Source organism: Protomyctophum parallelum, assembly GCF_964188405.1.
Source record: "Protomyctophum parallelum genome assembly, chromosome: 16".
Classification (NCBI taxonomy): Eukaryota; Metazoa; Chordata; class Actinopteri; order Myctophiformes; family Myctophidae; genus Protomyctophum; species Protomyctophum parallelum.
The window spans coordinates 37,503,148-37,526,799 of record NC_139711.1 but is presented as its reverse complement, the minus strand read 5'-3'; the positions used below and the strand labels follow the sequence as shown (position 1 = coordinate 37,526,799).

The window sequence follows — 23,652 nt, the reverse complement described above, 5'->3', positions numbered from 1 at the left end:
TCAGAAAAGCTTTCTCAAAATATAATTCCCTTTTCAGAAAAGCTTTCTCAAAATACAATTCCCTTTTCAACTCCATTGGTTGGCTGGAAAAAACCTCTTATAGCCAGTGGCCAGCAGCAAACACACACTTTGGCCCAAACGTGGTAAAACGTTGACAAATGAATGAAGTTGATCTGTCCTACCTTTCTGGACTTTGTCACAGAGCAGGTAGACCTCTTCTCCCCCAGTCACACAGCCTGCTGTTCGGTCCATCCTCACTATCTTCAGGTTGGAGGCGTTGGGTGCTTCTGGTAGGACAGAATCACAACCAATTGTATTGTTCAAGTGAAGTGACGCTTTTTTTTATACTTCTACACATGAGCGTATTGCTGAACTAAATGACGACCTGTGTCATGTTCAACGCCAATGTCATTTGTTGACAGTTGTGCGACAAAATAGATTAGCCATCTACAAGGAATTGCACTGAATCCAATTAAGCTATGGGGTAGCTAGCCGCTGCACAACAGCATTACAGCAGCAGAGAAGGGAGTGACCCCAGCTGAAAGTGGAGGCTTGGGGGGAAGCTGTGTGGAGTCGGATGCTAGACACTCACAGTGCTAGGGAAATGAAACCAGGCCAGCCTGATGTGGCTTTAGTTTCCCTGCTAAGGGCGAGATTGGACGAGATACATTTATGATCACAGATCGCCTAGGACGAGATCGGACGAGATAAGGGTTTAAAATAATTTAATAATGTTTTTTACCAGGTCTTGGCTTCATTGTCACCAAGCAACGCTATTGGGCCAAAACATGAATCGGCCTGCTTCACAACAATCCCCGGTCCAGTGGTGTCAGAGATTAGCTGCGCATGGACTCACAGACCGGGGCAAAGAACATAAACCCTGCCTCCGGCCTGGTGGAGAATAATGATGAAGATGAACTCACTGCTGTCATAGATGGGCTCTGAGACCACGGGGTCCAGTCTGCGGGAGAAGCCCCCGTCGCTGTCCGGCAGGAAGGCAGTGAACATGAGGCGCACCACGCTCAGGTCCATGTCTTTAGACTGGTGGGCCGCAGCACTGCAGATCAGGCTCCTCTGGTGTTCTGGACACACAGACAGGCAGTAAGTGCATTGCACATATACTGTTGTACGTATACCGTGTACTGCACGCACACGCGCACACACACACACACACACACACACACACACACACACACACACACACACACACACAACTGACCAGTGAGCTCCCTGGGCACCCGGACTTCTCCCAGCATGTTGTCTATCTCGGGGTGGACGGAGACGCCACAGTTGTAGCCCATCCTGTAGGCCTCGGTCATCCTCTCCTCCAGGGTCTTGCTCACATTCTTCTTGGTCACATGGAGGATTCCCAGGTTGGGAAAGCTGGGATAGAACAGATGTGTCCATCTTTACTGCCTTTGAATTTTCAAAATTATTACATATTTATATTTAGGATAAAATAGCCAAGTTAACAATGAGGTGCCCACAATGTTAGGTCCCCACTCTTCTGGTTACCAATGATTGATTAGGCGAGGGGTTCTCAAACGTTTTTGGCCCAGGTACCCCTTGGAGAGGAGATCTTTTTCCAAGTACCCCCTCATCCTCGCACCACTGATAGGCATACTTACAACATTACATTTATACACCATTTAGAACTATTTGCATTAAAAACTTTTCTTTCAATCAAATTTATTCAGACCTATTGCATAGTCAATAACAGAAACCCACTACTACAGGGCGATTCGACTACATTATTCAGGGGGCAACATTTTTAGAAACCCAAGGGGCCGGACCCCCCCCCCCAAGCTATTAATCTCATATGTACACATTTTCACAACTTTTCTTTAAGATGCTATCTTGCTGAGCAGCACAGGGGCTCCACAGGGACTGTCCTGGCTCCCTTTCTGTTCACATTGTACACGTCAGACTTCAAGTGCAACTCTGAGTCCTGCTTCATCCAGAATTATTATTCTGACTACACAGCCATTGTGGTGTGTGTCAAGGATGGGCAGGAGGAGGGATACAGGAACCTGACGAAGGCCTTCTGGGAATGGAGTGACAGGAACTGCCTCCTCCAAAACACCTCCAAGACGAAGGAGATGGTGTCTTCAATGGGTCTGCTTGTCAATGTCCAAGGGACAGCTATCGAACAAGTACAGTCCTACAAGTACCTGGGAGTTCACATGGATGAGAACCTGGACTGGGCTCCGTCTATAAAAAGACTGAGCAGGCTCTTCTTTCGGACGAGGCGGTTTTACCGCATATATCTATTTCTAAATGACGGAGCGGTTGTGCAAAGACCCGCCCACACTGTTTAATGCAATTTATTTGTGCGTGTTATAGTATAAGTATTTTATAATAAATAATAATAACAAAATGATTGAAAGAAAGAACTAGTGTATTGTCTGCGCGTGCTGATTGCTTATTTTATGGACATACTGTATATACTGTTGACTTTTACAACTTTGTCATGAGTAATTCAACAAAGAATACTTATAACTCGCACAAATAAATTTCATTAAACAGTGCTGCCGGGCGAGTCTTTGCACAACCACTCCGTCATTTAGAATCAGGCTGTTTTACCAGTCAGCAGTGGCAAGTACATCCTGTTCTACGCTGCAGTCTGCAGTGGGGAGACAGCCGCAGTGTGATCGACAAGGATGCCAAGCAGCTGAACAAACTGGTGAGGAAGGCTGGCTTAGTACTGGGAGAGAGGCCGGACACGCTGGAGTCTGTTTGACTCCAGTCACTCCACTCAGTGATTCAACTTTTGGGTCGAAAAGGTCAAATCAATGTCAAGGTTACAGTCGAGGTCAATGTCAAAAATTTGAATTCACATACAGATTTTCATGAAACTTGGTAGGAGTGATCAGTAGACTGCCCCGTAGCGATGATTAACCTTTGGGTCAAAAAGGTCAAAGGCCACGTTCACAATCAAGGTAGAGGATTAGGACATAGGCAAGGACATAGGCAGGTGTTTTCTTTTATTAGTCTATTTGTCAAAGAAAGAGCTGGTGGTGAACTACTTGATCTCCACCTACCAATATGTCTGATGATATGTCTGAAGTCAATGTAGTGGCTAGAACAGTAGAGAAAACAGCCACAGACAAACCTAAAACAAATCACATCATTGTCCCAATATGAAGGACCATCTTAAAGTCTTTACATTGGTTGTGCAATGTAATATTATTTTAGTAAAGCATCAGAACAAATCCTGCTTTCCACTTGTTAATAGATCCATAAAACCTAGAAACCTAGAAAAGACGCCTCTAAGGATAGGATAAAACAGGCCAAATAAACACTTAAAGTTTAAACTAACACATCTTGTTGGCTTAGAACACAGACCAAGCAGGGTTAACATTCACCCTGGGTGAAATATCAGTATCTGGAAGAGAGCCAGTACAGTAAAGTGACTCTATGCATCTGATGCACTGCCAAGAATGTGAGTGTGAATATGTATGTGTGTGCTTGTGTGTTAGAGTGAGTAATTTAGAGTGAAAAAGAGAAGGCAAAGAGACTGAACAAGCGAGATTAAGAGTGTGCGAGGCTGTGAGCAAAGGTGAACAGAAGGAGAGATGGAGATAGCTTAAAGATAGAGTGCCATGATTTTTGTACTTTTTCTGTTTTGTATGTGTCTATGGAGTAAACATTACTCTAATAGACCCCCAGGGGTGGTTAGAATATTGAAATATGTCTTCCCTGTGTATTTTTGTTTTTTTCCTGAAATGAAAGCCTTTGAGTCAAAAGGCCCAATCAAAATACACCACGTTAGTGATATCACAATAGCATAACTAACCCCTCCCCCTTTATCATACAACAGCTGTGGGTGTGGCTTCAGTTCAGGTGGATCACCACACAACCTGAAAACCAGGTGTGGCCACATAAAAACATTATTTTAACACTTTCTGTACACCATTTTCTAAAATCATTCCACCTTTAACACATTTTGGGCAGGAACCCATTTTGGTGTTAGCATTACGTTATGCTTTAGCTATTGAAAAATAGCAGATCTACAAGCTCATAGCGCGCCACCGAGTGGCGCGCTACGAGCTTGTAGGTCTGCTATTTTTGAAAAATCGAAGAACGACTGACCCAGAAACATAGCTTTTTCAGAAAACTGTCAGGATGTGGAAGACATGGGTTAATATAGGAGAAAAACCTGTGTGTGTGCGTGCGTGCCTGTCCCACCCACCTCATAGTGGCGTCTTTGGCCTGGAGGTCGGTGATGCAAATACCCTGTGTGTGTGTGTGCGTGTGCGTGTGTGTGTGTGTGTGTGTGTGCGTGCCTATCCCACCCACCTCATAGTGGCGTCTTTGGCCTGGAGGTCGGTGATGCAGATACCCTGTGTGTGTGTGTGTGTGTGTGTGTGTGTGTGTGTGTGTGTGTGTGTGTGTGTGTGTGTGTGTGTGTGTGTGTGCCTATCCCACCCACCTCATAGTGGCGTCTTTGGCCTGGAGGTCGGTGATGCAGATACCCTTGTCACATTGCTTGCCCACCAGGCTGTGGGCATGGAGGTGGGTGAGTGTTGAGTTTGCCGTTACCAGCTGAACCACCACTCGCGCTGTTCCCTGGTAGTTCTGGACCTGGAACACAGGACACATTTCAGTTTAAAAAGAATGTGTTTATTTGCAGATGTATAAATATAATACCGGTATATGTTTTAAAAATGTTCAACAAAATGAGGTCTCTATGTAATGACGCCTCTTTGTTCAGTTAAATCCTCAATTTGAGGAAAAGATGTTTCCCCAACAATAAAACAAACGGTGAAATGTACAGGATTGAATAGTTTAGACTGGCCAGCAGGCAGGCATCTTATATTAGTATAATAGTATGGCACTGGCACCAAATGAATTTAAATTTTTGCCCATGAATTACAGTTCACAGTTTGCCAACAAAATTATTGGTGGTTCCAGGTTGTAACCATAGACTGTAAAAAATATGGACAAAGCGTTCCCCGGGTCTAACATGAACGTAAAATTAAGCCTGAAATCCCTTGCATTCTAATGCACTGTAAATCGCCATCTTTCTAGATCCGTTTTGGACCAGCTGGCCATTGGCTGGCTCCGTTTGGGTCCAGCTGGCCATTGGCTGCCCAGACAACGAGGCGGGACTTCCCCCCTTCTTCTCCGTTGGTTTTTATTTTGACTCGAGTGGGAGGAGAAGACTCTTGAGTGGGAGGGGAATCCCGATCATAGACGGTAACGGTAGCCACGCCCCTCAGAACATACGCGACTTTATGGTCATTATTTTAATTAATGGGACCATAATTTTCCAAAAAGAATATTATGACATTAGAAATGAGACTTTAAACTAGTGACTGGAAGAAGAAAGTATTCATGACCATGTTTATTAAGGTAATACAGTATAGGTGAAGTTGGGCCAAAATACATGGGCCTCTATGGAGCTATGGGGCTTTTTGGGTCCAGTCCAGCGCCACAACAGGCCATTATATGAACTACCGATTTCAAATGAGGCTTCACGAAATATCTGGCTGACTGCCCCCCTGGTTGTAACCCAAAAAGGTTTCTGCAGTCAAAGTGAGGCCATTATTACTTATTTATTATTTTGTGAGGAGGAAGGAAGCATGACCACAACAAAGGTTTCCCGCATTCAAGCTGGTCACTCATGGACAACATGGTAAACATTATTTTGAAAGTGGGAAATCCTTTACAAACTGCTTTATGTTTTAGAATAAATGAATTCTCCGTTGGGAGAGGCAGACCATTGGCTGAACTCTCCTGTAGTGAGCGGTTCAGTTCTTTTGTCTGGTATGCCAGCGAGCACATTCCAAAATGAGTGGCACGCTTCAGTGTTGAGTGAGAAATTTCAAAGCCGGATAAAGATGATATGCTGCTGTTGGAAGTTTTAATGTCATTCAAGTTAACATTCTCCTGATCTATGTTTACTCGCCGACTTTCTCTTTCTAGGCAGATATGACTCACTCTTACCCACAGTCAAGAAGGCAATATAGAGCTATGCACGCTATACAGTACGAATACAATCAAATCCATGTAAATGAATGTATAGTACATACAATAAAAGAAGTGAAACATTCAAAGACTACATAGTTATTCCTCATGTGAACAATTGCACACACCAATTCAGAGTGTTCCAGATCACTGTCAAATTGATTTGAAATGTGTCTACTGTGTGTGTATATTGTACAATATGATGCACCTTCATGTAAAATAAAACACCAAGTCACATTACTAGTATGTCCTATTAATCTAAAGGTTCCATACACATAGTTCATAAAACACTAACATTAACTCACAAAAAACATGTGGTAGTGTATGCACTTTTGTAGAGCTGTGACAGAACGGAAGAGTGTCTCATTTTCCATTAACTGTGTGGTATAGCAATACATACACTCAGGACAAGAAGAGGGAGCATACAGCCTTGTTTCATCCATATTCTGCATCTGTATGCAGCATCAAGTGGTAAAGGTGTTCTCCGATGACTATCACCCAGTCAACTCTTATTTATCTCCCCATATTCTATAAAGTTCAAGTTGTCTTTCTGTCCGAGTGTGTCTGCTGCACCATTGACTCTAACAAATTAATTTAAAAAAAATGGATGGATTGATTTTTTACAGACCAGGCCTCTAGTTTAGCGAAAAATGTCTGCGAGTGCAACCGCAAAGAGCGTGCTATTGGTGTGAAGGGGTGGGTTCTCAGTAGAAACCAATCACATGCCCCGAAAGCATACCTGCAACATTTTCATTACTTTAGCATCGTCTTCATTTTCTATATTGAATCCTCGCCGTCTGGTGTGCAGACTGTGCACTAATATGCCCATACATGCACACGCCTGACATCACAGTACGGGCGTGCATCAGCCAAAAGACATATCGGTTTACATCAGCACAAACCGCTGATGTTAGGCAACGGTTTCTGTTGTGTGGTTTACTTCTTTAGTATTTAGACCATAAGTCAGGTTCCTCTAGTACCAACCATGGACCAAACAGAGTGGGAAATGCCCTTTGCTTTGGTTATCAAAACATTCACACAAAACAGTAGATCCTTTGAACTGAAATATAACTGAAATATGAAAACTCTGACTCACTATATCTGACTGATGTCAGCTTAGACCTGGTGTTAGCACGCACAGTTTAGGCACAGCCACTTACTGTATTAGCTCAGATTTTTGTTCGCAAGTGACTATAAAACGGCAATGTCAGCCACAGAAAGCTGGATCTGCATTAACTTAGAACATCAGAGCTCAGCCAGGAAGCATTTAGAAGCAGCTTATACAGTATTTGCACAAAGAGTGAAAGCACAAGAGGCTGCCAGTGTAAACGGGGCCTTTAAGGCAGATCTGAGCCACATCCAGATTGGAATCAGATGTGTTTAAATGAGTCATGTTGGACTCATTTAAACCAATCGGATTTCAATCTCGATGTGGCACAGATCAGATTCAGGCTAGGTAAATGGGGCCCATTAGAAACAGCTAACACTGGTAGCAACAGTAGCGGTTAGACAGCTCAGGTCAGGAGTAAAGACATTCAAATGCTAGATTTGCTGTGAATTCAGCTACCCTTGAGCAGGGCAATCGACTCCAAATTGTTCTAGTGGAGGAACTCCACTGTGTTCTGTGTAGGTGCCGTGTTGTGTGCATGTCTTAACAAAAGTCTATAAAGTTTGATCAAGTAAAAACATTATTATGTATCAAAGTAAGTAAGTCATCGTATTGTGTTTATTCACAAAGGTTTTAAAAACAAAAAACACATGAAACTTGATTGGACCAGACTGGAGATAATCTCTCAAGAGATTCAGAGCTCCACAGCTGAATCTGTCGGCAACTCCAGTTACAACAAGTAGAGTTTGTTGTTAGTAGGAATGAAAACAAAGACGCGCCACCACCAAGAGGAGGGGCAGAGGCAAATTCACAGGGGGAAAAAGTACTTTTTTGCAGATGGGTTCCCAGATTGGACTGGAGATAACATTGATAGCTTCCTAGATCCTGCCATTTTCCTGAAGCTGATGATGTTGTTGTTGGGGTATGCCACTGTACATTGCATATACACTGTATATGAATTTGTCCTCTGCATCTACCCATTATAACTAGCAGTTAAGGTCCCTGCACACTGCTGCAATTTTCCGCCGGTTTTCCGAAAAGCGCGTCCAGTCTGCAAGGACCTATAGGGGTTATCCTTGCTCAGGGACAGGTCGACAAACCATTCAACTACACTGTAGATGCTCATCTGTAAGCCTACAAGGATACAAATCCAGCACTTCCTTGGACTGAACACATTAAGTTATCACTGTAAACAAACATACAGTAAGCAGGTACCCCTTCCTGGTTAGCCGAGCCAGTAAAGTGCTACAAAGCAGGTTCCTGTAAACGGCATGATGTGTGGCTGCCTTTCAGCTTAGGGTGAAGTAAACCAATATCAGCAAATCATTCTCTCTGTTGCCCCACTTGCTGAGTCAGCCCAAATGAACCATAAACAAAAGAATAACAATGGGCCTCATTCATGATCAGATTTGAGCGTGTTGTTGTCATGAGCATATAGTCTGATTCATAATTTTAGTTCTTAGCTGAATTTGTTCCTTGCTTGGCATGAAGAAAAGGTCAAGTGAGCTCTGAGAGATGTATACTACAGGTGGTTACTACTGCTACTCGTACAACCTCTACCTTCCATGGGCTGAAGTGCCCAGGGTCACTAACACAATGTTTGAGTGTATGTTTTCTGTAAAGACCAGAGTAACCGATGGCCTAAAAAGTTCACCTCTAGCTGTAGTGTCAGATACACCTGACACATCATGTCTGGCTGTGTCTCTGGACCAGGGGCTGAGTTGAAAAACAATGCTATTTCCTGGTTGTGAGTGACGCCACTCAACAATTCCCTGTAATTATATATGGGTGCATTCTTGGCGAGCAAATTCCCAACAGACATCAAAACACATTCGGGCGGTGGGTGAGAAGGTGTGATTGGGTGGGTGGAGGATGACTGAAATACCTGTCTTCATGCAGGCTGAGGCTACTTTTATTGTGACTTTGCTGAGGCTGTGCTCTAGTTTCACTGAAAAGAGTCTAGGAGTAGCTAACGCATGAATCAGGTTGACAAAGTAGTGTTTTGAAGAAAAGGCACAATATGGGGAGTTGTGTAATGTGCCAAGGTATGATCCAGGGGGAAAAGATATAGTATGACCTAATGTTAAAATATGAAGCGGCCTACTGGGAGTGTGCGGGCAAAGTTTCACGCCGATCGGTCCAGCGGTGTCGGAGATTAGCTGCTCATAGACAGACACACGGACACACAGACGGACAGCACAGGAGGGACAACATATATTATTGTCTCTGGCCTTCGGCCGTCCGGACAGGCGGATACAAGACAGTGTAGGAAGATAAAAGATTGGCAGTGTTTCCCCTATATGCATTATAGGGCAGAGTTATAGCATAGGGCATAGTATTATAGTGCATACTGTAAAACCTTTGATTTGAAATAATTGAATATTTAATTATTATGACATACTACATTTAATAAATATCCTTTGTTTAGCATTTTTCTTTTTATATATATATCAAAGGTTTTATGGTCATGATTCACCAGGATCCTGGATGGCTTGATTCTAGGCTTAAAATAATTGAAATATTGAAATATTTGTGTAAATCTCTATGGGAAGAATAAATGGCAGATCATTTCAGTGGTGACAGAAAACCACGCCCACTGCTATGCCCTATTGTGTGAGGCAGAGGCGTCAGGTTCCTATAATGGCGGTGGGTGCGGTGGGTGCTGCCTTTTTGCCAGGAGGAAAACCCATTGCGTGTAAACGCATTCAATGTATCTTGTTCGCGTTAGGGTGTTTCTTAAAACGCAAAGTTTTGAAAGTCTAAGCTCCAACCCCCTGAATTGGTTACACTAGTTGAGAAAACCCTCCTGGTGAATTTTTTCCTCAATCGGACAACATTTACCCCTTCCTCATGGACCCTGAAGTTTCACCCCGAGGATCCCAGACTACGGCAGGGCATAAACTGTGCTACAATTAATTTTAAGGATATCTTAACAAGGGGGGTGTCTATTTTATGTGTTTTTCTACCAGGAGTTCAAATCTGTGCTTATTTTTTGGATAGGACCATTCTTACCTACATCATTTTACATTTAAAAATACCTATTTTAACCTTTCAAACCTATTTATAAGATATTGTAAGTAAATGTTTTTCCAAAGCCAAATCCCCAATCAATGTACATATTAACAGGTGATACATATTTACAGCATGTTTATCACTTCCAAACAACAGTCCCACCCTTGACGTTTAGCCTGAGTTGCAGTAGCTCTCGCGGTTTGCAATTTTCTTTTCAGGTTGTCATCAATCCATGAAGCATGGCAGCAGCAGCAAAAAGTCGAAGCATGGCAGCAGCAGCAAAAAGTCAGTATTTGATTGCTCCATTGGAGAGTATTGCTGGGTCTCAACTTCCCTCTATAGAAGAAGTGCTGGGACTACTGATTTACAGAATCAAGACCGAGAAGAAATCTGCGCGGGAGGCGGCCAGCTCTGTCATGGCAATTGTCATTGAGGTCTGGTTAAAGGCCAGCATCCCAACTCAGAGAAAAGACACCATCCTGACAAAGATTCTTAAACTCCATAAGGAGTTTCACAAAGTCAAGCAGAACAAGGGGCGAGCTGGATCTCAAGCGGTGCGTGAGGACGCTTTCAAGAAGCGGTCGAAGAATCTTTTCGATGTCGCTGCCAGCAATGCCCTGGACATCCTCAAGATTGAGGAAGATAAGGCCTTTCTGCTGGCTCAGCGCGAACCTGGTCGCCGTGGAAAGCTGGGATGTGTCGACACACAGTTAGCTGCTGTGGAGGCCCGCGTCGCTCAACGCCATGAGCAGCAGAAGGGACGGAGGCAGCGTGCGGAGGATGAAGCCAACACATCCATGACCTCCGTGGAAATGGAATCATCGTCCACCTCTGCAGATGACACCACTGGGGAGGAGAGAGCAGACGATGAAGCGAGACCTCCAAAGCGCTCCAGGAGGGCTGCAACAGAGACAAGGGGTGTGAAAAACGTGATCACGCCAAGTGTGGCGGCGGCTCTGGATAGGACCAAGATTACCGACCGGGGAGCAGTCTATGTCCTGTCTGCGGCAGCCCACTCACTCGGCCATGACGTCTCCGAGCTGAACATCAACTACAGCTCAATTCGGCGGCATCGCCGGGAACACCGGACGATTACTCGTGTGGAACTCAAGGAGGAGCTACGGGGGGGCTGCATGCTCATTGTTCATTGGGATGGGAAATTGATGCAAGACCTTACACGAAACGAGAGCGTTGAACGACTTCCCATTCTGGTCTCAGGCAATGGAACAGTGCAGCTCCTCAATGTCCCCAAGCTGCCGAACGGAACAGGCTCCGAGATGGCCAAAGCAGTTGTCAGGGCACTCGAAGACTGGGACCTCACGGAGCGCATCGGTGGAATGTCGTTTGACACAACATCCTCAAACACTGGTCGGAACAACGGAGCTTGTGTCCTGATTGAACAGCAACTCAAGAAAGATCTCCTGTACTTCGCGTGCCGCCATCATGTCCTTGAGCTGCTCCTCGCTGAGGCTTTCAAGACGGTCATGGGCCCCACGTCAGGTCCAAATGTGACCATGTTCAAGCGCTTCCAGGAGTACTGGCAGTTCATCGACCAGAGCCAGTTTGAGTCCGGTGATTCCCACCCCGATGTGCGTCCTCTGCTGGACCCTGTGGAAAAGGAATGGTTCCAGAGCACCCTCACCAACCACAAGGGCCTTCGGGACGACTACCGGGAGCTATGTACTAGAATTGACTGTGATCTTCCTCGGCCAGATCCCCCCACGAGGAGTACGGTTCCTCGCCCCCGGACCCATGCACCACGCAAGGTGGATGTCCAAAGCCATCTACGCACTGAAGGTGTGGATGTTCCGGAGCCAATTCAAGCTCACAGCGAAGGAGGAGAAGGGCCTGCAGCAAATCGCCATCTTCGTCAGTCGCCTGTACGCAAAAGCCTGGACACTGGCTCCGGAGGCCGCAGCTGCCCCTCGACACGACCTGCAACTGCTGAAGGATCTGACGACCTACATGGACGACGTCAACCGGGGGGGGCAAGGCAGCTCTGACCAAGCTGCAAGGCCACCTGTGGTACCTCTCCGAGGAGGTTGTCGCTCTGGCAGTCTTCGACCCCATGGTCACGATGGAGGAGAAGAGGGGAATCCTCAATTCACTTCACACCACAGAGGGAGATGAATCTCCAGCGAAGCGCCCACAGCTACTGCCCAGCCAAGCCGTCTCTGGACTCCAGCTGCAAGATATGGCATCAACAACACACGACAGTTCTTCCAGAAGCTGTGCCTGGAAGACGGGTTCCTCGACGCCGATCCCACGACCTGGCTGGAGCGGGAAGACTTCTGTACAGCAGCGGCTTTTGTGCAGGGTATAGCGGTCATCAACGACCATGCGGAGCGAGGAGTTGCCCTCATCCAGGAATACAACCGCAAGCTCACCAAGGATGAGGAGCAACTGCAATTTCTCCTCCAAGTTGTCTCTTGTCATCGCGCAGAGTTCCCAGACTCCAGAAAGAAAACCATCGCTGTTGGCATGGCAGCCCAGAAGGAGGAGCAGGAGCACTGAGTCGGACGGGCCTGGGAGCCTTGTGGATAAACTGCAGTTGCACTTGATTTACGTTGGGCTACAGCCACTAAAAACTATGTATTTGAGGTAGAATGACATTCTCCTTAAGCTTTTTGTTATAGTTTGATATATTTAACTGTGTAAAGAAGTAAGCATTTAAAAAAATCCATTGCACTGAATTGTCTACTCCATTGCACTAATTTGTCTACTCCATTGCACTGATTTGTTTACTCTATTGCACAGATTTTTCTTATGTTGTTGTTATTCATTACTCACTTCTCATGTTACGACTTTAAAAAATAAAATAATTATATAAAGGCTTTGGCAAAATGATTTCACATATAGGCTACTTTTCCATTGAAAGAGGTTTGAAAGGTTAAAATTGGCATTTTTAAATGCAAAATGATGTAGGTAAGAATGGTCCTATCAAAAAAATAAGCACAGATTTGAACTCCTGGTAGAAAAACACATAAAATAGACACCCCCCTTGTTAAGATATCCTTAAAATTAATTGTAGCACCGTTTATGCCCTGCCCTAGTCTGGGATCCTCGGGGTGAAACTTCAGGGTCCATGAGGAAGGGGTAAATGTTGTCCGATTGAGGAAAAAATTCACCAGGAGGGTTTTCTCAACTAGTGTAACCAATTCAGGGGGTTGGAGCTTAGACTTTCAAAACTTTGCGTTTTAAGAAACACCCTAGTTCGCGTGTTGATTTGGATAGTAGTGGAATACCCAGCTCCACAGCTTCAGAGCAAATGCTACAAAACACTTTGTCTTTAGTAGAGTCGTACGTGATCCAGGTAAATGTCTCTTTCCAGATGGGTTGATATTTTCGGGCATATTTGCGCGGCGGCTGGCTGCTATTAGCTCTTAAAAGAGCCATTGTGTTGGCGCTGATAGTGCTGTCAGCCTCAGCAGCTACGTGTAGAGTCGGTGTGGCGACAGCGAGCTCTGGGACGGCCAGATCCCGCCAGACTGGGAGACGGGTCTTGGCGGCGGCAGCAGCTGGCACTGGAGTCAATGTGGCAGCGGCGGGCTCTGGTGGTAGCAGCCGGGTCTTTGAGGCCGCAGCGGCGCCGCCGAATTGTAGCATGGACTGGACAAATCTCTTCTTGGCTGGAGGGTGCTTCATCATCGTGATTCGTAGTCAAATGGAAATAAATCCTGTACTGTACTGTATGCAACATTTATACGCTCTACCTGGCAGCAGAACAAAAGCCACCTTATTAGCATTTGAATGCCCATGGGCGGCGGCCCAACACCTATCTGGCCCAAGCGCCCACAACCCCCCGTAAAGGTATGTGACTTACAGTGACTACGTGCATGAAAACATGACCACTGGGGAAGGGACATTTCAGTCAGGACAGTGGGTGCATATTCTGCTTCTGCATATTGATATTGGCGCCGCTTATTATTTTTCCCGTGGGTGCTTCTGCGCCTGAGCACCCCCGGAGTTGACGCCGCTGGTGTGAGGGTGCCATGGTGGTGAGCCACCACACAATCATGACCACCACAGTGTGAGTTTTAGTAAAAATAGGCAAAAAAGACAGCAAAAAAACTAAAATCACAAAAAATGCAACCGTGCTTGTGCATGGATCCGGCGCATGCACGCGCGCTGCACGAGTGTCGTCCCCCCCCCCACACTGTCAGGTGAGTATTACAAAGTACTCAGTATTCAGTATTATCATCAGGTTATCTTGAACAGAGCCAGCAGCACACCTACTAGCGTTTTCAGTGTCATCACTCAGGGGTTTTCCCACAGCCTCGTCTAAACAGGGTATGAACTGTAGGATAAAAAAAGTGGACAGAGAAAGGCGAAAGAGAGAGAGTGTGTGTGTGTGTGTGTGTGTGTGTGTGTGTGTGTGTGTGTGTGTGTGAGAGTGAGAGAGAATGGAGGACAGACAGCAAGACTTGCCAGTTCTATTTGCAGACTTCCTGTGTAAAGCACACAGATTATACACACACACACACACACACACACACACACACACACACACACACACACACACACACACACACACACACACACACACACACACACACACACACACACACACACACACACACACACACACACACACACACACACACACACACACACACAATGCTGTTTCAGCAATCCAGGCAAATGTTTCATTGCGTAATGTGAAATGTCACGGTAACTTAACACCAACAAAGATGAGACGTTCCTAGGATCTTCTATAGCATCAAGGGGAATTCCTGCTTACTCTGGCTGCGTCGAAACATGCAGAATGTTTCACTTCATTCCAAAACATTGTTACACATGTTAAGAACCTCAATCAAATCATTTCTACCCTAGTCTACCTTTCTTTCATATAGAAAGGCTTTCTTAACTAGGGGGACAAGTCACGACTCAAAAGTGGGTTTCGATGTTTGACAGCACAGCTGATAAAGAGGACGTTTGGTAAAGGAATAATAGGGTGCTTGACTCCATGGTTAATGAAAAATGTGGTGCCTGGTATGAATTCGAAGTGAGAGCCACTGAGAAGACAAGACTACGGGCCCTATCTGTATGTGCTAAACTGCACACAGATTACACACACATTAATATGCGGTATGATCAGGCGCATTCCTGCCACATTGCTATCGAGAGGGGATGCAGAAAGCGATTGCGATTTAGACCAAAGAAATCTTTCAAACATCTACATACTACATAGGCAGGTTCACAATGCTTGTATACTTTGACTGCTTGCAATCTAAATTAATCTGAATTCACAAGGTGCCACATTCAACATATCACTCAGGTAAACGTTCAACATAATCCCACTGCTAGTGAGGCTCGGAGTGGAGGTAGGTTGAAAAGCTTTGGTACATTCTAGGGCTGTCAATCGATTAAAATATTTAATCCGATTAATCGCATGATTGTCCATAGTTAACTGTGATTAATCGCAAATTAAATCGCATATTTTGTATACGTTCTAAATATACCTTAAATCAGTGGTTTTCAAGATTTTTCATATCAAGGCCCATTATTTATTCTGCATTTGAGCCACGGACCACCATTTGATGACATTTAGCCTTCCAGACCCAAACTAAAGAACTGTATTGATGTTGGCCAATGGTACCATTACGAGAGATAACAGGCCATGTTGATCAAAATAACATGTTTTCAAAGTTTTCTAATTGTGTAGACTCACTGGGAGAGAGAGAGAGGGGGAGAGAGGCGGGGTTCACTGACTACCTGCATTCACATGCATGCGTCTCTCAACAATTCTGTCAAACTTCACAGTGCGTTAATCGCGCATTAAAAAAATTAGTGCCGTTAAAAGGATTGTGAGTTAACTAGTTAATAGTGCGTTAACTTTGACAGCCCTAGTACATTCACATTTCCAAAAAAGTACAACCACGGTGGGATTTGAGCCCATAAGCATGGGAACATGGACCTAGTGAATTAACACAGTGAGCTATTGAGATCACCGCTCCATCAGGGTTCAGAAACAAACACCACTGAGGAAGACATACAGTAAGCCTTGTTAAAGCTACGGTGTTAAAACGTTACCTTGACTGTGGGATACATCTTCCTGTTCTTCTCACTGCTGGCTCCGGGCAAGCCACCATGAGACGGACCCTCACAGCCATAACGGAACCGGAAACCTCGCTGTAATACAAACAGACAGAGTCAGACAGAAAGTAATGCCTGATCTATAATCCATCACACGACAATGTGGCTTTGCTGACGAGACAAATTGAGCTTCAATATGTAAGCCCTGCCTATACAGGGCAGTGGTTCTCAATGTGGGGTCCGGGGACCCCCAGGGGTCCTTGAGGGAGTTCCAGGGGGTCCTCAGCTAAATGACTGATGGTTAAGAACCAAATGGACCCGTTAAAGTCTGGTCCATTTGGTTCCATTCATACACTCACAGACCCCTTTTCCACCGGTTGGTTCCCAATGGGAACCGGTTCAGTTCTTTTTGGTTCTTAGTCCATGAGGCAGAGCTCCAAAATTGGAACGATAATTATGAATTGAGTGGGTAAAACCATACCTATATTAGATTGTTATCACCATGAAACTTCCACAGTTGATTACTTACACGAAGACAATGATTTATTGTATTACAAATTTTAAATTTCTAAATAATGCAAATGAGGAATTATATAGGAAAATATGCAAGAAATTGAAAATATGAAAAAGCTACTACTTTACTTATATTGATCCTAAAATCAAGGGGAAAGGGGGTCTCAGGGGAAAATTAACAATGATTTTACAAAATAAATTGGGGTCCCAAGGATAGAAATGCCATTAAGTGGGGGTCCGTAAATGCATTGGGGGGGCACTGGGGGTCCTTGAAATTAAAATGGTTGAGAATCACTGCTAGAGCCGTAAAGATCTCCTCTTCCCTATCTTTTCAAATGAGTGTCCGTGGTCTGAGTGTCAAGTGTCAATTTGGGGGTCCTTGACAAAAAGTTTGAGAAACACTGCTTTGAGTCATAGCAGTAGTTCCCATCTTGTGGTTCCACAGATCTAAAGCCCATACATTTTTTCCCCATAAGACTTTTAATTTGAAGCCTGGAACCATCCATATCATCCAGGCTCCTGGTGAATCATGACCATTTTAATAGTCAACTGTGAAATGTACTGCTTGTTAAGCATATTGAATTAAAGTCAGTCCGTTTTAACATGCAATCAAATAATTGATTGATTGATTGATTGATGGCTAATAAAACATAATAATCATTTACTTCAACAAGTGGGTGGGTTTATGTACTGTATCAGAGCATGTTATGCAATAGGTTGCAGAAAAATCCAACAGGCCTGAACAAGCAGATGTTTTTCTTCCTCAATAGTTTAACAATGTCTCGTAAGTTCTCCCCTTATCGTACCTGGCTGTGAGGGCATTAAGGAACTAGTGGAAAACACTCCATGTGAAGTTTACCTGTTTAGGCTGTTCCGTGATCTGGAGATATGGCCCATCAGCTGCATAAAGAGAAAAACAAAACAAAATACTCAGTGTAAACTATTCCCACGTTCAGTGAAACAACAGTGGACATTTTGAATTGCATGAGAAATGTAAGCACTGCTTAAATTTAGTTTGAAGACTAGAAGCAGCAGTTGGTTTGTTAACCAATTTAAACCTGGAAAGCCTATACGTTGTTATACCTTTCAATCCGGGAAAGTAGCTGTATACTTTTAGCCTTTGCTATAGACATAGCTAAATGGATGCCACGATCCACATGATTAATTATTAACTCTGTTAAGGTGTTTGCACACTGGTGTGGTTTTTAGGGAGAATATCGGAGCGAATTTCGGAGGACGTAAAAGAAAAAACCCCACATAGTCAACTGCGTTTGCAAACTGCCGCCGAATATTTCGTTTTCGTTGACAGGCTAACAGCTAGTGATAGCCTACTACTATCGGAGCTGCAAAAAGCAGTGAAAAAACATACCAGTGTGCAACTACCTTTAGACTAGAGTGGGTTTGATTCCACCATGGTGCATTCGGCTTTGTCGAACACCACAAAGACAATTGGCCCGTGTTCTGGCCGTGGGAGGGAAGCCAGGTGTCGGGCAGGGTGATATTGTAGTCCTACCTACGGGATGGGGGCCTGTCAGCAGAGACTGTTGGGTGGGAGGAGTGGGACAGAGGTTCTACTACCTCCCGGTGAGGGTTCCTCCTCCTCACTGGAAGGTGAGTCAGTAGGATACAACAGCAGTGAAAACACAGAAAATGTGCGTGGCGGAGAAATTTATTGATAACAGAGTTAACAGAGTACCAACACCCTCTTGTGTCATTATCAATCATAGTTCTGTGTGGAAGAGTTGCCAGGTGACATTCATCATATTATTAGTTGAAAATAGTTATTTCCTGCCGATGTAACCACATATCAAGTGAGGAGGAAAGGAAATAATTAAGTTTGGAGTTTTAGGGACTTCTGATATACAATACAATTCAAATGATGATTCAAGTTTCTTTATTAGGAAAAGACCCCTTGATATACAAAATTACGGGACACCATAGTCCCGGTCAACAGTCTAGTCATCGTTCTAAATGAATGCTCATAATACATTAAACTTGCATGCAAATATAACAAGAATATGGCCGAGAATTGAGTCCCATTAGTGATTTCACATACAAAGCAGACCCCCCCCCCCCCCACACACACACACACACACACACACCTCTCCTTTGTACAAATAAACTCGTATATGGCCCTATGGTCAATCTACAGTAGAAACGGCAAGTTGGTTTCAAACAAAATCAGACACAATGTCATCTGAATGTGGCACGGCGTCTCTTTGAGTCTTCTCTCTCTAAGGTTCCTCATGTATAGCAACTTCATCCTGCTCCTTCCTGTACCTGGGCCAGCCTCTTCCTGCCTGCACGCACAGCCACGACCTTAGCCACTTCCTCCCACGAACTTGCAGTACAACCATGTGATCATAAGCCTATAAAATAATCACTTATGATAACATTTATAACATATACATCAGACTTCGTATGCTGGCGGCAATGCAGTATTCATTCCTAAAGATCTTTTTCAGAAACATCCAACACAAACATATCTTGTTTCAGTCCCATAGTGCTACAGAATTCCTGTGAGTCGCCACCTACTATTGCAGCAGAGATTACTATGAGTGACACAATTTTATGTATGTGCCAGACATCTTAATTGTGCCTCAAGCCACTTCTAAGTGAAGCAACAGAGGCAGGTGGTTGGACACTTTCATCTCCCAAGCTACACGATTCGCTAAACTGGAGGCCTGAAATAAGGAGTGGTTGTCTTTACATCAAAGGACTCCTTGAAAAGGAGACGCTGCTTTAAGTCAGTCGGCATTCAAAATACCCTGTAGAATCTGCCACACATGATCTGATGCTAGTGAGTACAGACAGGCATAAGTACAGACAGGCATGATTTAGTAATGGAGAAGTTCAACCAAAAACAAGAATTGATTAAATCAATTAATTACCAGCTGGGGATCTGCGGGGATCCGCTATAACTGCCTCTGTGTTCGTTTCAGCGCAGTAGTTTAGGTAGGAACCAAAACTCTCTAAGGCGGAACTATTGTGTTCCGAGTGCGCACATACATCAGCCAATGAGAAAACCAGCTGGACTAGAGGACTAGCTTGCACAGCGATGATAGACTCAGCTTGCTAATGCATAGCAGCTGGTAAAACAATATGACAAACGACTGATAAAGGGGATGAACGAAAAATGGTAGATAGATATTCTGTTATACAAACTCAATGACTGAGAACTGCACAGGCAGACAACTGTCAGTCAAACGTTATGGGGGACATATGTGATTACGGTAAGTGAATTACTAACACAGAAAGCTGAAATAGGAGAAATAACCTGCCAAATGAACCACAGCTGTTTGCTCCACTACATCTTTCCTCTGGTGAACACCTGAACCTCATTTACACAGATATTGGAACTGGTGGAGAGAACCAGACAGCACTGATAGATGAGATGAGATATGAGATAAAATATTCTAAGATATGATAGACACTAGACAGACAGATAATAAAAAAAGAGCACACACGCAGATGGGTGGACAAACATATAGATGCTATGGCCTGACAGATAAGAAATACTTGGGACTGGTGGCGGAGAATTAGAAGAGACTGGATATAATAGTGTTTATAGGTCGAGTCGGCACCTAAACGTTGACAGCACATTCATGTTATATTAAAAAATAAAGTAAAAACTAAATGTATGCTGTTGAAAATGGTTGGAAATAATGTAAAGCATGCACGATTTGAACATGCACAGTACGTCATTATCATAACTTAAATTTACCCTTCAACTTCTTGTTTATGCCCACAATGACTGGACAAGTGGACATCCACAGGTTTTGCAGCAATTGTAGAATTATTAGGGGTTACGTTTAATAATTTATTAGTAGTCAAGAGACTAACGTAATCGTGACATCACAAGAGTAGGCCTTTTGACATGTAATAACACCCCCTCCATCTGACTTCTTGGGTGAAGTGGGTTTCCCCCATCCATCCAACAGAGAGTGGCTTCCCTCACTAGTGACACCACAACCAACCAACCACTACTCTTATCTACTGCAGTCTCTGACAACAACCCTCTGGACAATGACAGAGAAGTGAGAGTGTGACAACACTGTATATCGGTACTGTCCGTGACATCATGAAACTAGTGGCAAATGACAACAACCCTCTGGACAATGACAGAGAAGTGAGAGTGTGACAACACTGTATATCGGTACCGTCCGTGACATCATGTAACTAGTGGCAAATGTTTCAGTCTACTACACGCAGGGGTTTAGCAGGGCGGGAGTCGCTCAGGGGTAGAGTGGCCGGTAGAGCAGCTGGATGGGAACCATGAGGTCCTTGAGAAAGACTCTGAACCCCTAATTGCAGGTTGGTGCCTTGCATGGTTTCCTCCGCCATCGGTGTATGAATGGGTGAATGTAGTAATGCACAATCTATGTAAGCGATTTGGATAAAAGCGCGATATAAATGCACCATTTACGGTCTCATTGGAGTAGTTACTAAAGCACCATAAGGATTAAGGACTGTAGCATAATGTTTTCTTTCTCAGCCCTTTAAAGAAGACCTCTTACTGTACCTGTCCGCAGTGCAGTGGTTTGTGACATTGGTGTGTAATGGTTCTGATATTCCCATGAGGAATCAAACATGTCAAGAAGCTGAAAGATACAAATGCACAAAAAATATTTAACATGAGATGAAGTCACGGCCTATCAAATTCAATGATGTTAGTAATCCATCCTTCATTTTAGAAAATAGACATGCATTATAAGTGCATTATAGTGCACTACAATGGATTATTTATAAATGCACATAACCCATTTTGGGCGGGAACCCCTTTTGGTGTTAGCATTATGTTATGCTTTAGCTAATGAAAAATAGCAGATCTACAAGCTCATAGCACGCCACCGAGTGGCGCACTACGAGCTTATAGGTCTGCTATTTTTGAAGAATCGTGAAAAGTGACATGAAAGTGTTTGAGAACGACTGACATAGAAAAACAGCTTTTTCAAGAAAACAGTCAGGATTTAGAAGACATTTGCTGAATCGTTCCCAGGTCAAAATGCATTGTATTCATTTGAATAGACCAGACCTAAATATACAGTGCTACCTACGATTGTATTTGCCTATGTTGTAAGGTTGTGTGGTAATGTAATGGATGCAGATTTACCTGATGGGGCTGAACGACACCAACCAGATAATGATCATCTCCGGCCATGGTGTCAGCCAGGGACAGCAAAGGTCAATACTTTCAAAGAAGACATACAACAAATCAAAATGTTTTCAATGCAACCTACTGAGTCTATTAGAACAGTCGTTCCCCCCGTCGGACCCCCAAATTGACACCAATTAGCCCGCGGACCCCCATTTGAAAAGATATGCCAGGGACCCCCATAAGAGAAGATTTTTACGGCTCTAGCAGTGATTCTCAACCCGTTTAATTTCAAGGACCCACAGTTTGACATGCATTAGGCTACGGACCCCCAATTTATGGCATTTATATCTCTGGGACCCCTGATTTATACTGTAAAATTTATGTTAATTTAACTTTGAGAGTGTACAAATGAAATGGACCCATAGGCTTCATTTCGTTCCATTTGTACACTCCACACTTCCATTTGTACATGATTTGCAAATCAACATTTGTAAATGATTGATAACATTGGCATAGTAACAGTCTCATGCTCATAGATAGGCCATTGATTATCAAAGTGGGCCCGGGTAAGAAGATCCCCAACTGGGGTCCTTGAGGGGGTTCCAGGGGGTCCCCAATGCTAACATAAACATTAGTTTAACTTGAAAATAGCTGATCTTCAGCATAAGCGTTGTAAGGTATAGTATCAGTTATTTTCAAAAGATCTTTAGAAAACAAATCTGAAAAGTCTTCCACATGGGTCCCTGGCACAGAATATGTTCAGAATAGATGGGTCATGGGTGTCTGTCTTGTCTACTCTGCGGCCAAATACACACAGTAACACACTGTAGTTTCGCAGCCTTTGAACTGAACAGTAATCACTGGTCTATTAGGTCAGGTAGGTCCTGCCTGCACTGCATGGCTGACTGACACTTGTTGCTGTTATGATGAATGGGAGTGCACAATAGCTCTGCTACAGTCGCATTGTTGTGACACAAACCACGTTGTTGTTGTTGTTGTAGTACAGTAGAAATAGTACTAGTAGCATGACCTACTTTCAGCTGAATTTAACCTGTGCCCAGGTTTACTGCTGTGTGAGTCGCCGTTCATGTCACGTCTTGACTGTCATTGCAGCATTGCTGCTATAGCCATACAGCACACACAGTACACACTGTTAGCTAGCGTGCTAATAAGGAAGTGGAGAGCATAACAAAGCAAATGGAGCAACATAGACACTGCAGTTGTACGAGAGCGAGAGAGACCACGACAAAGTTAGCCGAGCTAAATCGCTATCACACAACAACAACATAAACAATACAGTAATGCTCTTACCCGTGTCGGCTGTGTTGTTGGCTCACCAGGTGACTTCTTCCCTCAACATTAAAGTGACAATGACAGTCCCACTGACTCCACTTCAGTTCCTAGGGTGACTTTTACACATCATTGCGCCATGGTCGTGCAGCTCGTGCTGCTACTTCGGTAAATTCATTAACTCCACTACCAGCTCGTTAGATCAAACCGAAACGCGTCGTCATGACGCGACAAGAACGTTATTATATATATATATATATCATTCAATGTGTACAACTACGACAGAATACAAATGCTATACTCGTCCGCACTCTAAAGACGACAAAAGATGAAGCAGGTGACATTAACTTTAAAGACAGTTGTTCATAAAAATTGACTTCCCCACTGGAAATTCCCAGTGACGTAGTTGTAGTTGCAGTGGAGGGTAGCTTGCTGAGCTCTGCCCCCTGGCGGCTCGTTCAGAGCAGCGCCGCTACTGAAAATCACAAACCAGTCAAATACAACGCTAAAAGGATTGAACCCAATTTAAGAAAGCACCATTATGACTTGTTTTGATTACTTTAGTTGCTATTTTTTTCATTGGAATAGGTAATTTCCTCTTTTCTTGTGATAACATTGTCACCAT

General features: G+C 44.0%; 1 protein-coding gene across 2 annotated transcripts in view; it reads right to left on the bottom strand.

Moving 5' to 3' along the window:
* nfkb1 (nuclear factor of kappa light polypeptide gene enhancer in B-cells 1) overlaps window positions 1-23,379 on the bottom strand; it is a 46,366-nt gene extending 22,987 nt beyond the window's left edge. Inside the window, exons 1-9 of one of the 2 annotated variants that reach the window (XM_083786487.1) lie at window positions 23,049-23,379; window positions 21,753-21,830; window positions 21,162-21,240; window positions 17,499-17,539; window positions 16,124-16,222; window positions 4,433-4,584; window positions 1,220-1,383; window positions 924-1,082; window positions 183-287 (exon numbers count right to left, since the gene is read on the bottom strand). In XM_083786487.1, the coding sequence (XP_083642613.1) occupies window positions 183-287; window positions 924-1,082; window positions 1,220-1,383; window positions 4,433-4,584; window positions 16,124-16,222; window positions 17,499-17,539; window positions 21,162-21,240; window positions 21,753-21,800 (847 nt within the window). In that variant the 5' untranslated portion in view covers window positions 21,801-21,830; window positions 23,049-23,379. Of the gene's footprint in view, window positions 1-182; window positions 288-923; window positions 1,083-1,219; window positions 1,384-4,192; window positions 4,224-4,432; window positions 4,585-16,123; window positions 16,223-17,498; window positions 17,540-21,161; window positions 21,241-21,752; window positions 21,831-23,048 lie in introns of those variants that run through there. The other variant, XM_083786488.1, reaches the window with a different exon arrangement.
* Between the last annotated feature and the right edge of the window lie 273 nt (window positions 23,380-23,652).